The sequence below is a fragment of the Chaetomium globosum genome, genomic scaffold, assembly GCF_000143365.1.
Source record: "Chaetomium globosum CBS 148.51 scaffold_1 genomic scaffold, whole genome shotgun sequence".
Classification (NCBI taxonomy): Eukaryota; Fungi; Ascomycota; class Sordariomycetes; order Sordariales; family Chaetomiaceae; genus Chaetomium; species Chaetomium globosum.
The window spans coordinates 2,383,642-2,397,686 of record NT_165976.1 but is presented as its reverse complement, the minus strand read 5'-3'; the positions used below and the strand labels follow the sequence as shown (position 1 = coordinate 2,397,686).

At 57.8% G+C, this 14,045-nt stretch overlaps 5 protein-coding genes across 5 annotated transcripts in view; 2 read left to right on the top strand and 3 right to left on the bottom strand.

Moving 5' to 3' along the window:
- Positions 1 to 24: 24 nt before the first annotated feature.
- On the top strand, positions 25 to 2,353 carry CHGG_00785 (uncharacterized protein; the record flags this gene model as incomplete). Its single annotated transcript, XM_001220005.1, has 2 exons — positions 25 to 2,035; positions 2,103 to 2,353. 2 exons carry the CDS (start codon positions 25 to 27, stop codon positions 2,351 to 2,353), a joined length of 2,262 nt encoding a protein of 753 aa, XP_001220006.1.
- A 1,149-nt stretch (positions 2,354 to 3,502) lies between these two features.
- Positions 3,503 to 5,395, bottom strand: CHGG_00784 (uncharacterized protein; the record flags this gene model as incomplete). The annotated part of the gene is made up of 4 exons (XM_001220004.1): positions 3,503 to 4,671; positions 4,860 to 5,171; positions 5,230 to 5,255; positions 5,322 to 5,395. 4 exons carry the CDS (start codon positions 5,393 to 5,395, stop codon positions 3,503 to 3,505), a joined length of 1,581 nt encoding a protein of 526 aa, XP_001220005.1.
- A 1,983-nt stretch (positions 5,396 to 7,378) lies between these two features.
- CHGG_00783 (uncharacterized protein) lies at positions 7,379 to 8,569 on the top strand (the record flags this gene model as incomplete). Its single annotated transcript, XM_001220003.1, has 3 exons — positions 7,379 to 7,442; positions 7,519 to 8,082; positions 8,193 to 8,569. The coding sequence occupies 3 exons, from the start codon at positions 7,379 to 7,381 to the stop codon at positions 8,567 to 8,569; spliced, it is 1,005 nt and encodes a 334-aa protein (XP_001220004.1).
- Positions 8,570 to 9,222: 653 nt separating this feature from the next.
- Positions 9,223 to 11,547, bottom strand: CHGG_00782 (uncharacterized protein; the record flags this gene model as incomplete). The annotated part of the gene is made up of 2 exons (XM_001220002.1): positions 9,223 to 9,847; positions 9,977 to 11,547. 2 exons carry the CDS (start codon positions 11,545 to 11,547, stop codon positions 9,223 to 9,225), a joined length of 2,196 nt encoding a protein of 731 aa, XP_001220003.1.
- Positions 11,548 to 12,640: 1,093 nt separating this feature from the next.
- CHGG_00781 (uncharacterized protein) overlaps positions 12,641 to 14,045 on the bottom strand; it is a gene marked incomplete at both ends in the record, with an annotated part of 2,199 nt that continues 794 nt past the window's right edge. Inside the window, one exon of the mRNA XM_001220001.1 lies at positions 12,641 to 13,981. Within this exon, the coding sequence (XP_001220002.1) occupies positions 12,641 to 13,981 (1,341 nt within the window). The remainder of the gene's footprint in view (positions 13,982 to 14,045) is intronic.

Genomic DNA, 14,045 nt, shown 5'->3' with positions numbered 1-14,045 from the left:
ACGCCACTCATTTGACCGCCCGCAATGGCGGCCGTCGGCTCTCCACCGCCCTCTGCGCCAACCTCGCCCAGCAGTCCCCGTCGGAAACCTGTTCCAACTCACCATGCCCTGTCGCCCGCCGAACGCTACGACTGGGGAGAGAACGTCAAGCCTCTGCCCGGTGCCCCTGTGTCTGACTCGCCGAGGTTACGACAGTCTCCCGTGTCACCAGTTAAGGTGAATTTCCAACCGAGCGACTGGGCCCGGCCGTCCACCGGGAACATCGAGCAACATCTGCCACACGGCCAGCCTGTTCCGGTCCCGGCCCTCGACCGTGCTCTACCCAAAACCCCCGACGCTCCAACGCCCCCGCCGCATACGCCTTTATACCAGCCCGCGACCGGGTATATGCATAGTTCCGTCCCAGATGCCCTGGGTTTGCGGCCTGCATCGAGTGGCACCGAACAGCCCGTTGCGCCGCAGTCCGCCAGCGTCTTGAGCTCCCAGCTCGAAAATCTCAGCATGGGCGACCAGCCCGAGGGGAAAGGAGAGAACCGCAACAGTAGAGAGTCGGATGCCACTGCCAGCACCTCACGGCAGCAGTCAAACGAGTCATCGGCCACGACGAGCGCAAGCTCGGTTTCTGGAATTCTCGATGTCTCGGACAACCAAGACAACTCGGCAGACGCCTCCGCCGAAAGCTCCGTCATCGACGACCCCGCTCTCCGACCCGAACCTGTACCCCAACTACAATATCACCATTCCGCCTTCCTGCCACGCCCCGCCAGCGTGGCGGTAGCCCAAGACCCAAGAGCCCAGTCAAACCCGAACCTAGCCGAGGGCGCCGCCAACATCAACCGCCACCTAACGCCAACCACCAATTTCAACAGGAGGAGCTCGCTACCGCGGCCGCAGTCGGCTTATTCGGTGTACTCCGACTTTGGACCGCGCGGGCGTTCCCCTGGCTTCTTGGGTGGCTCACAAGTTCGGGCGCCCTCTGCGCACTCGAGAAAATCCCCCGAGACACGGCCGTCTTCGTTCGCGGAATTGCTCAACGTGCCCTACCCGCAGCCGGCCCCGGCACCCATCACCTTCGACAATTCGCAGCTACGGTCCGCCGTGGGCAACAATGCGTCCTTGCTTAGCGCCGAGAAAACGTTGGAAATGTACCGACAAAACGTGAAGAAGACGAACGACTTCTCCATTTTGTACTCCTTCGCCGTCTTCCTCATCGCCACCGCACAGGAACAAGGGTTGGATTTCCAAGATACCAAGAGGACGAAGAGTCCGAAGTCCGCCCCTGGAGAAGCTCCCCCGTCATCTTCGCACGACCTGGTACGGGAGGCTCGTGCCATTCTGCAAAAGCTGGCCAACAATGGCTATCCTTTTGCACAATACTACCTTGCCGATGGTTACGCCTCGGGCTTGTTTAGCAAAGGAAAGGAGGATTACAACTCAGCGTTCCCACTCTTTGTGCTCGCTGCCAAGCATGGCCACGCCGAGTCCGGGTACCGCACCGCTCTGTGTTACGAATTCGGCTGGGGGTGCCGCAAAGACCCTACCAAGGCCGTGCAGTTCCTCCGCACTGCGGCGGCCAAGAGGCACCCGGGCGCCATGACGAGGCTGGGAAAGGCTTGTTTGTCTGGCGATCTTGGAGAGAAGCGGTACAGGGAAGGCGTCAAGTGGCTAAAGCTGGCCTCCGAAGCGGCCGACGCCATCTACAACGCTGCGCCGTACCACCTCGGGTGCTTGTACGAAACCGGATATGGCGATGACGTCTTCCTGGACGAGAACTACGCCGCCGAGTTGTTCACTCAGGCCGCAGACTTGGGTCATCCCGAGGCGAATTACAGGATGGGTGACGCGTACGAGCACGGCAAGCTGAACTGCCCGAGGGACCCGGCTCTGAGCGTGCACTTCTACACGGGTGCTGCGGAACGCGGTCACGCCGCGGCTATGATGGGCCTCTGCGCTTGGTATATGGTCGGCGCAGAACCCGTCTTGGACAAGGACGAAGAGGAAGCTTACGAATGGGCACGGAGGTCGGCTGAGATGGGTGAGTTTTGCCAGCCTGGCGCGCCGCCACAAACAGAATGCTAACCAAAGGGTGTTCGAATGTTTAGGCTACGTCAAAGCGCAGTACGCTGTTGGGTACTTCACCGAGATGGGCATCGGATGCCGCAGGGATATCCTCGAAGCCAATGTCTGGTACGTCAAAGCCGCCGATGCGGGCGATGATCGTGCGAAGCAGCGCCTTGCCGCCATCCGCGCAGCCATTAGCGGAGGAACGCCAATGGACGTCGCGCCGCCTCGGAATGCTAAGGTCAGGAAGAGCGGTGGGGAGAATGACTCCAAGGAGTGCATTGTAATGTGAGGAGGTGCGCGGTGGGGAAAGAGGTCGAGGTTACAAATCCAATATTCGACGTGGCAAGGGCCGGCGGATTGGACTTGGGTAATGGTTTAATACGGCCATCGTCGACACACGCTTCGCGGCCCAGCTGAACCCGCGTGGGGTGGCGGGTTGGTTCTTCATCGGCGAAGATGATCGATGGCCATGGGCGGTAATTCTTTTCTCTATTTTCCATTCTCCCCCGCTCGAGGCGAGCTTTTGGATACCTCGGCGGCGCCGACTATACTGTCATGACTCGATTTCTCAAAACAAAACGTTAGGGTTGAGGTCGACCATCCTCGCAAACCAGCATCCCGCCGCTCAACATAGGCCAGGGGCTCGCCACAACAAATCTTCTTCCTTTTTTTTTTCGCTTTTTTTTTACCTTCTTTCTTCTTTTCTTTTTCAATACACTCGGGCAAATACATCTGCATGGGCACATCAAGGGGTAGAAATGAGCATGAGAAGAAAGACGGGAGCGGACTTTGGGTCTCCTGTTTTCCTCTACATCCTGGCACACTCCTTTTCGTGTTTTGGCGTCGGGTTGCGGTATTCATGATTTGGATTATTCCAGATGCCTATCTGGTTTGGGCGAGGCGAGGAAGAATGGATAAGACTTATACATATGGGGAGGAAATTATAATTATGGTGTTCTTGCGTCACTTGGTATCCTCTGGCCGGCTTCGTGGGAGGGGCTCGCCTAGCTCAAGAAGACGCGGGAGAGCATTTGCCGTCAGGTCACCACTTTCTTCGTCAGCGAGTACAGGTTAAAAAGGACAAGAGCCTCTAGGATTATGATACAGCGAAATAGTCTATATACATACAAGTCTTTGTGAGTGAAATAGAGCCGACAGGTTGCCACAGGCCAAGGGAATGAAACCATCGCGATGAGATACAACATGCTTGACTGAGAAGAAAGAAAACTCGCCAGAAAAATCGGCCGCTCCAACGCCGCGCTCATCGGTTCTAATCCTAAGTATCCCCATTCATTTAGCCCAACCCTTCCCGTATCTATCAACTAACCGTCTTCCCTCTACTACCTACCTCCCTACCTACCTACTACATAGTCAACCCATGCCCACGCTCTCCTTCCATTTTGTCCTCCCTCCCCTCCCTTTTTTCCTTCCCTTCTTATTACAACCCCCTCAACTTAGCCGTCGACCACGCCGCAACTAGGGAGCTCAGCGCGCCGAGGAACATGCACACGGCGATGGCGTTGGGGCCCGAGGGGTCGCTCTGCTCGGCCGGGTGGGCCTCGGCGGCCAGCTCGGGGCTCTTGCCGGGTTCGAGCAGGGCGAAGACGGCGCCGGTCATGATGGTGCTGAGGAACTGAGGGATGGTGACGTAGATGTTGAGGATGCCGAAATAAATGCCGCTCAGCTCGCCCGTCGAGCTGTGCGCCCCGGCGGAGGTGGGTGTGGTGCCGGCTTCGAGGAGGCTGCCGTCTGCGGCAGCGCCGTGCTCGAGGCGGAGCATCTCGATGCTGCTGGTGTCGTTGGAACGGCGGCGGGAGGTGGGGCGGATGGTCGGACCGGCGTCGGAGGAGCCGCTGATCTTGTTGACTTCTACGCCGAGGAATGTGACCGGGGCCCATTGCGAGACGCACCACGGGATGCCGCAGAAGGCGACGATTATGGTGGCGAAACGGAACGAGGTCGCAAAGGGGGTGAAGAACATGGCGAGAGAAAAGAGCACGTTGCTGGCGATCCACGCGGTCAGCAAGTCCGGCTTGACCTTGTTGAATGTCTCGATGAAGGGGGCGAGGCTGGCGGGCGGGCGGTGCGTGAAGGTTTCGTCTTCCGGGGCCTGGATCAGAGCGGGGAGAATCCAAGCGCTGATGAAAGAGACAGTCGAGTACACGGTTAGAGCCATGCTCCCAATACGGCCCATGTCACCCAGAGCATCGTTCGAGTCCCTGGCGTTGGGCGAGACATCATAACGGAAGTAAGTCTCGCCGACCCAGGTGCTGCTGTAGATAATGAATGGGAACCAGCCGATCCAGGACCAAAACACAGCGTTACAGATGCCCCTGATACGGGGGGGAAGGGTCAGCACGGTGGAATAAATCTGTCGAACGACCTTGAAACGACCCTGGGCCCGCCGAGGGTCGTGCCGCACCGAGACAAGAATACGCTCCGTGACAGCCCAGCAGGTGATACCCGAGGTGAGCAGCATGCCCAGGGCAGCAATGACGGTGAGTTGTTTGAACTGGGTATCCCCGAGCCTCGGACCAAAGATCTGGACGAGGTCCAATGCTCCCATGGCATAGCCGATGATGTGCCCCAGGGAGTTCATGCGGCTAGCTAATAACGATGTCAGCATTGATAAAGTCGCCAAAAGGACGGCGAAGGGAGCGTACACCAGGCAGCGCCAGTTTGCTGCTTATGGATGGGCAAGGTGTCTACAAGCAGACTTCTCGCGCAGGACATGACTGAGAATTTGATTTTAGTGGCACAAGAAAGCTAGGGCAGGGGTGCGTGTGATCTCTCACCTGCGTTAATGGAGAAATCGACACTGTAGAGCGACAAGACAGCCATCATGATGGTCAATACCCGCGCCGTATCGGGGTCTGAGATGAAGGACGCAACGAGCTCCTTCGTGAAACCCAGGGCCAGCAGGCTGAGGGCAACAATGACAGAGCCGATGGCGATAATAGGTCGTCTCCTGCCCCATTTTGACGTCGACTCATCTGCAATGACCCCTATTATGGGTTGCACAATCAAGCCCGATAGGGGGCCCGCAACCCAAACCAACGACGTTTGCCCTTTCGACAGGCCAAGCGAGAGAAGGTATGGCGTGCAGTCTGCGCATGCGGTGTTAGCGCGAGGTTAACATTTTGAGGTTGGGCAACGGGCACGTACATGTCATCTCAACACCCCAGGTGAAGCTACAGTCAACAAGTCAGCAATTACATGCTTCATGTCAATGTAGTGTACATGCACGGACGTAATACCGATGGAGACGCAGGTCAACAACACCATGCGCATCGTCTCGGAGCTCCCCTCCACCCTCGGCTGCCCTGACCATGTCGACATCTTCAAGAGGTCGCTGTCGCCGTCGTCAGACTGACTACCGTAGGCGCTGCCACCGTGACCAAAGTTGTTGTCGTGACCCTGATTGTTCGGGCTCCAACTATAAAAGCTCCCGATATCGTCGAGGGGTGGCCTCTCAGTATTTCGGGTCCGGGTTTCGGGCGATTCGCTGGTCAAACGACTGTGCGTCCCGTGTGCGCAGCTACTGCTCGGTGCGAAGAGCCTCGAAGCTCGTGTGGTCGAATGCGATCGGACCGTTATATCGTCTGCCATGAGGATTGTGTTAGCACAACCTGCCTTGCCTCGGCAGCTCGTCAATAGCCAACGTTGGTGCCGGCAGACGACGAGAGAGTACATAAAATAGCGAAGGACAGATTCCTCACCATATCAAGACATCGGTAGTAGCACCTGCTCGGACAAAATCATCGTACGGGATTGGGCACACGAGCACAAGGGCACAATCGCGGATGGTCTGGCTTTCTGCGACAAGCTGCTGGCTGATTGCGATGTGCGATTTGCTTAGACACGGATCGAGTTCAGTTGTGTTACGGCGGGTGGTTGAATGGATATGTACAGGTACAACGAGTGACGAAAAATGGATTAAAACAAAAAACGATGGGAAGCGAGTGGTAGGATATGCGACAGGACAGGACAGATGGCTGAGTGAGTCTGGAAACACTGCACAGCTGTTATCTATCTTTTTGGTGGGCCATTGCATCAACGCCGTGGTGCCAAGCCAGCCCGAGGGCCCAGAGCTGCGCGGCAGGCCCACTGCGAATAGGGGCCGCTGTGGTACCCAGTCTCGCCAGGGCCGCTGGTTAGGTAAGAGATGGGGCAACCCCGTAACTAACTAACTAGTTATACTGGGAAGCAAGGAGGAGGCTTGGCTCTCTGTTTGACACACATTCACACATTGGGCTGTCGGTCAGAATCTCCAAGGAAGAGAAGCTGGGGGGTTAAAACATGGAGCGCAAGATTCCCAACTGCGAAACTGGGCTGTGCTGCAATACATCGTACCTACCTACCTAAGGTAGGTAGTTATGCGAGTATCAAATCTCTCTCTAGGTCCTTCAACTGCATGAACCACAACGATTTTGAGTTTGTCTCACGAAGTTGCGCCCCGGCCCGTTGCTCAATTCGGGTGTCCAATACAGTGTTGGCAAAGGGAAGATTCCGTCGCTCTTGAAGTACGAAGTAGTCCGCCTCATTAGTAATATGTCCCTGATAAGTAGTCGCGGGCATTTGGGGGTGGTAATACGAAAACCTACAAGGTCCTCTCCGTTTCCGCGGAATTGCGGGTCTTGAGTTCCTCGCACAGAAACACGGAACGACGCGAGATGCGGGTTACCCCACCATGGTCGACGCGGGGCACCATTGACAGCACTCCGATCTAGGAACGTGGGCCATCCAAAAAATCGACCCCTCTGACTCGACAGTTCGAACCAACGTAGGAGGTGTTGCGGCCCGCGATAACTCCCTTGCTTCAGTTTCTGCGGCGACTTAAGACTCACCTCCCCTCTCCGTAGGCAGTGAAATACCATACATATCACGCAATTGAGTCACCAGGAATAGCCTCTGTGTTACAAAGAGGTAAGTGCGTACGTGGGGGAACCATTAATCTACACCTTCTCGTCGCAAACTTTCTACCCCTCCATTACCGACCCGGCATCCTTCTGCCGCATCTAATGCGCATCCTCTACCTAAACAGTTGCGCTGATAATATCCGACCTAGGGGTGTACCCGTCCTGCAGTCTGCTTGCGCCATATCCACGCCATCCTACCTTGAGTTAATTTGACAACTCCTCCGTTCCGTGTCCCCTACCTAGACCACCATGGATCTGGTCAACCAGTTAGTTAACCCCCCTCTTCCCCCATATACCTGCCTACCTCTCCCGCCATCTCCCCAGCTGCCCCCCATGCCGCCCCCTCCTCCCCTCTCCTTCTCTCCCGGCAGCGGCAACTCAAACTCCCCTCTATCATGGCTCAAGAGCTGATGCCCCTCGGAAGCCTAGAAGGCCGGCTGCTCTTCGCAGTACCCAAAAGTGTGTTCCGCCCACAATAGCTCCCTCGTTGGAGCTCACTTCCTGGAACCCCCGAATGCTGACCCCCAACCTCAAGAGGGTCGCCTTCTCCAAGCGGCCTTGAACATCCTTGAAGGCGCCGACATTCAGTTCAAGCGTGAGAACCGCCTCGACATCGCCCTCGTCAAGAACCTGCCCATCGCCCTCGTCTTCCTCCCCGCCGCCGACATCCCCACCTTCGTCGGCGAAGGCCGCGTCGACCTGGGCATCACGGGCTACGACCAGGTGCAGGAGCACGATGCCGGCACCCGGGCGCTCGCGCGGGCGCGCCGCATGAGCAACGAGTGGGACCCCAACCGCGGCAAGCCCCACGGCTGCGAGACCGTGCTGGATCTCGGCTTCGGCGCCTGCCGCCTGCAAGTCCAGGTGCCTGCTAAGGGCGAGTACGCCGAGGGCAAGGATCTGATCGGGAAGAATATCGGCACCAGCTTCGTGCACCTCGCGCACGAGTACTTTACGCGCCTCGAGCTCGAGCAGGAGGGCATCACGGACCCGGTCCGCGCCGAGGGGAGGAAGCTCCGCACCAAGATCATCGAGCTCAGCGGGAGCGTCGAGGCCGCCTGCGCGCTGGGCGTGGCGGATGGTATTGTGGATTTGGTTGGTGAGTGCTTGCCAACCCTCTCACTCACCTCACTCTCCCCTCCCCAAACTCTTCCAGTCAACCGCGGGCATCTCACCACAACCCCCGACCAAACTAACCCCCTCCCCCAGAATCCGGCGAAACAATGAAAGCGGCCGGCCTCAAGGCCATCGACACAGTGGTAGAAACCTCGGCCATCCTCATCAAGTCCAAGGCGCCAAGCAACCCGTCGCTGGTCGAGCTGATCGCCTCCCGGATCCGGGGCGTGATCACGGCGCAGCGGTTCGTGCTGTGCCAGTACAACGTGCCGCGGGCCAAGCTGGCGGAGGCGACGCGGGTGACGCCGGGCAAGCGCGCGGCCACCGTGACGGCGCTCGACGAGGAGGGCTGGGTCGCCGTCAGCGCCATGGTCGAGACCAAGCGCATCGCCCCCGTCATGGACGAGCTCGTCCAGGTGGGCGCCACGGATATCTTGGTGCTGGATATTCACAATACCAGGAGTAGCTGAGTATTTTGTGTGTCTGTGTGTATGTGTGGGTGGGTGGGAGTTGGCAGTCGGTTAGAGAGAGACGGAGAGAGTGAGATTTTGGATAGAGAAAATTGAAGCATCAGTCAGTCAAGCCAGCAGCATGTTCAATGGTGAGAAGATGAATGTGTTGGCGAGTGAAATAGATATGATGAGATGAAAGGGAAGCAAGTATTTCTTCTTTAGCAGCTTCACCCCATCACCTTCTCACATCAATTCATCGAGCATGTGACAGTTGGATCCGGTATGCAATTTCAGTCAGTCTTATGTGTGTATGCCAACCCCTCACTTCGGAGTAATGGTATCAGTCAACAAAGAGAATACATAGCGTGCGCTTGCATCCCCGGGCAGCCCGAAACGCCACTCCCCCCGGATCTCCTCTCCATAACCCAGAAAACCAACACACAGAGGAAAGTCGAGAGCAGGTACGAGAAAAGAAAAACGTGAAGAACAGGCACATCTCGCCAGCCACCACTTCTTCTTCCTCCGCCAACGTCCATCTCCCACCATTCAGAGGTAATGTAACCAAGCCAGACAGTTCCAAACCGGATTGATTAGACAAGTAAATACAGGGGAACAAATAAGACCACAAAAGAAGGTAGGGCCTCGGACGGGAGATATCCTCGCCACGATTATTAGTAAATAGGCCGGCCCTCCTCCCACTTCCGATGGACAGCCTTGCGCTCCAGCGCGTCCGGGGCCGGCCTATCCTCCGCCTCCCCCTTGACGTCCGGGCCCCACGAGACACGGGCGCCCTTGCGGTGACGGGATGCCGAACCGTCGCCGGCGCCGAGCCGGCTGGGGCCTATCCACTCCCAGGCCCTCCCCACCTCGCCGTTGCGGCCCTCGCGCTGGCCCGTGCGGACGTTGCTGTTCTGCTCGACGACGGCGCGCACGCGCTGCCAGAGGCGCTCGCGGTCCGCCAGACTGTGCAGCGAGCGTAGTACGTCGTCGCGTAGGTTCGGCAGGAAGAGGAAAGCGTCGTCGTCGCCGGTTTCGAAAGCGACTTCCTTCTGGCTCGCGAGACGGTCGAGGACCTCGTCCACCAGGGCCGGGATCTGCGCCGCCAGGGCGCGGTTGTCAATGAAGCGGCGGCGGCCGTAAAGCATGGACAAAATCAAGAAGATCACTCCACCAATGCTGAGTCGATGTCGAGCCACTCCGAGCTTGACCGACCGCCGGAGCGCGCAGGAGTACGAAAGGCTAGCGAGAGAGGTGGACGATAGTTTGGTAGTTGGAAAGGCGGAGGGATCTCCGGTTCTATGGGTCCAGCGACGGGTCTGGTTAGTCCTATGGTCAGAAACTGGATGTGTGAAGACAACAAGACGTAAAAATGACAGGCTGGGTCTGGGTCGGAAAGGAGTAAATAATGAGGACTGGGACACTTACGCCGGGGCCTCGGGTTCCTCCTGCTTGACCTCAACTTCTTCTCTGGCCTTGACTTCGCCGATGGCAGCGCTCCACAGCTCGTCAAATTCATCAGCAGCCATTCTCTTGCTGCGCTTCTTGTTGAGGATCTCCTTTAGCTCTTGCTCTTCCATGGCGGGGCTGTCTAGAGGCTCACCCTCGGGCTCGAGGGGCTCGCCACACTCGTACTTGGCCCTCCGTTCACGCAGTTCCTCAACGGCCTTGTCGGCGACGGCCTGGACACGCCGGACCTTCTCACCATCAGGCTCGCACGTAGGCGGTAGAGGAACGAGGCCGCCGAGGGAAAGTGGGTGGGGCTTCAGGATGAAATCAGGTTCGCACCGAGCTGTAAAGTCCTCGTAGCAGTACGCATGCGGCGGGCAGGGTTCGCACTGCGGCTCGAAAACACCGGTCAGGTAATCGGGGACCTGGACACTCTGAATGTCCCCGAGATCATACTTGGCGCCCAATTCGACAGCCCACTCCGGAAGTTGGATACTTGTGGGGATGAGCTGGGTTGGTTGCCGGCCAAGCCCACAGTACCCCACTGCCATCTTCTCTTGCCTATACCAGGCCCCGTAGGCAACGAGGAGAGTTGTGACGAGGACCCAAAACGGGGTCGACAGACTCGAACCGCGCTTGGTAGGTTGCGGGGCTTGTCGGGCAAGAGCCACTTCGGGGTGAGCGGCCTCTTCCTGGGTGAGCGCAAGTTGCTCATCAGGAGTGAACTCCTCATCAGCCTCGATCTCAGGTGTGATTGCCCTTGGGACCCGCCCGAGAGGTATCTCAATATCCCGCGAGATGGTAGAAGGCTCTTGTTCGTCAACGAAGGCATACCCATCCGTCCGACGGCGAGCAGTGGAGGGCGTTTGTCGAAGCAAAGACTCTAACCCGGATGTCTTGCGGCGGTTGGTGGGGGTCTTTAGGGGAGACATTGGCGAGTTGGTCCCGCTCTGGAACGGATTATCGCTGCTGAAGACGCTGGCGGTCTGGGGTGTCTGCTTAAAAAAGGTCTCTTCCTCCTCTGGCGGCTCCAACTTAGGGACCGGGGTCATGCGCCGGTCGCGTCTCACCGACCGAGGCGGCTCGAGATCGGGGCCTGTATCGGTGTCGGATGCGGGTTGCAATTGAGCACTCGTAGACCGCGATTGCCTCTTGCGGGGGCTTTCCCTAAGCGGCGCGGGTGTGGCGGGCGTGTAGTCGGGTTCCTCGGACTCGCGTTTCACCCTAGTCACCTTCCTAGGCGACCGAGACCGCCTCGTGGAAGGCGGCGGCGGCGGCATTGCCTCATCGTTGAGCTCGGTGCTTGTAGTGCTCTGGGAGTCGGCATCCACAATGCCTCTGCTCGTGCGCTTCGCGCGGGCGCGGGTAGCCAAGATCTGTTTCGACTGTGGCAGGACCTGGTCGTTGAAGATATCGATGAGCTGGGGCTTCTTGGCCTGGGAGGGATAATGGATGTTGTGGGTGACGAGAATAGAGCGCAAGCGCGGGACGGTCAGCGACCACGGGTCGAAGTCCGGTTGCAGATAATCGGCGCTCTCTGAGTCCGACATGGTGGCGATAGGGGATGACGGAGGACAGGGCGATAAAAAAGAAGGATGTGAAACCGCAGCTTCGAAGACGGCTGATGCGGTCTCAAGAGGGGGCCAGGCCGGATGCGCCGAGAGCTTCCCAGGCCAGCTTAGGTGGGAGCAGTGGCCCGCTTGTTGTGACGTATTTTGAACGCGTGCAGCTGCACGGTGCACAAGCTTCTGCGGGTCGTCTCGGTTCTGCAATGAGACGTGGCAGATCGCGAGATGGCAAATCGATAAGGAGATGAAAAGTGGGAGGGGGATGAGATGGGGAAAAAAAAAGTTTTGGTGTTGATTGTTGCTCAAGTGGGTAAGCGCAAGCAAGCCGACAAAACAATCTGGCAGAAACAGGGTGACGAAAGCGGAACTTTGTTGGTTGGCCGGGTGGCAACAGAACGTTTTGCCAAGCAACTGTGGCGTGGGCCAAATGTCAAGCGGCACCAGCCACATTTCTCTTTCTGACACCACCTATTACTTCGCAACGAGTCGTCGATGCATGGTTAGGTAACAAATAATAACGCTCCAATCTGCAATTCTACCACTTGATTGAACACTGAGAGCAACGCATAATTATTGCCACTAGAAGCTCGTCAAACCAACTGCCCCAAACGACCTAAGCTCTGTATGAATAAGTCTGGAACAACCAATCCAGTTTAAAACAGCATCCAGAATAGTCGTCTTAACCGGGCTAGGAGAGTGCTCCAACATGATTTTCTATTTCCATCCCCTGGGTATTTCCGCTTCATCTGCTCGTATATGTGTATATGTGTCCCCATACCAAAGAATATCCCACAGTCCTACACAGTTGAGTGTCCGGGTCCCTAGGATGGTTGAGGCAAGTCCCTGTCCCGCTTAGAAACAACACCATGGCGTCTGCCCTCGCGGGTCTTAAACAAACATGAGCCTATTATATCCCTCCTAAAACGCCATCTTTACTTTTCCGTTCCCACCCCACACATCCCCCCAACCCAATCAATCCTACCATGCCCACCCCAACCAACCAAACCCATACCAAACGTAAGCCTACACCCTCCCCCCCCACAACCCTCCAGACCCCCACCCCCTACAACACCACCTACGCACCAGCAGCCTCCCCACCCCCCTTCCGCTCCAGCCTCTTCTCCGCCTCCTCAGCCCGCCGATTCGCCTCCACAACCTCCTGCTGCAGCTGCTTGATATACTCGATAGCCATCTCGACGGTGCTCGCCTTGCTGTTGGGGGCCGTGCCGCCGCCCTTATCCTTGTCCTTCTTCGAGTCGCTGCCCTCGCCCTCGCTGTCCTTGGGCGGCCGGGGCAGCAGGGTGGCGATCTCCAGCAGGGCCGAGTTGATCCTATTCCGGCGGCCCTGCTCGGCGATCTTGTGCGACGTGCGTTTCGAGGTGAGGTTGGTGGAGAGTTCGCTCGGGTACGAGACGCCGGGGAGGGTGTTGCCCTCGAGGATGCGCTGGTAGTTTGATTTGGTGGCGAGGAGGTGCGAGGCGGCCTCTTCCACGTCGGGGCCGCCCGGGAGCAGGGGTTTGATGCTGGGCGAGATCTTGGGCCGAAGAGCGGGTGACACTGGGATCGAGCTGACGCTCCCGCGCTTCTTGCTCCCCCTTGGGAGAAGCTGGGGTGTTTTTCTGGAGCTAAATCCGGACCCGGCGAGCAGCTGCGGGCTTTGCGTCACGGATGAGGTCCCAGACGGTTTTGCGAGAGAGGGCGAGGCAATAGGTGCCAAATGAGGTGTTTTTGAGGAACCCCTGTCTTGGGAGGACTGCGTTGGCGTCGGGGCATTGTTGGATGATGGTGTGGTCCTATTCAAAAAGTTGGCCGACTCCGGGAGCTCGAAGGTTTCGATCTGGTCGGTTTCGATGGCCTCTTGGCTATCGGCTCTCGCGCCCGCGCTGCCGTTACTCGGTGAGTTAAGTTTCATCAACGACGCGGGGGTCGCAGGGGACGCGATGCCCGGCCGTGGAGGCTGTAGAGAACTGGGAACCGCACTGGCCTGCGGCGCGATATACGGGGACGGCCTCGCAGATCGTGATTTGGGTATCGGAGGTGGGGGCATATCGACCGGAGTCGTGTCGTTCAACGCTTCGGGAGAGACCGAGTCCTCGGAATCGGTCACCCCTGTAGTAGAAGAGGAAGAAGTCTGCATCATGGGCGTGGGCAGTAACTGGGGATCTTGGTTGCGTTCAGCACTTTCGGCAAGCTCACTCAGCACCTGAGCGTTCAAGCTAGGAGTGGTTGTAGTCCTCCTGCGCAAAGGTTTTGAGATTGGTGACTGCTTGATGCCGCCTTTGGTCCTCGCCTTGGCCGCATTTTTTCGCATTTTCTTGGCTAGATCACCAGGTGTCGTGTTTGATATGGTAGGCCCAGAGGACGACGGGTCCACTTCCATATCGACGGGAGAACTTGTGCTCACGACGCTGTGTAACTGATCAAACATGGCAAGGGGGTCGGTCTGGGCATGCAGAGCTGGTGATGTCAAAGGGCTGGAA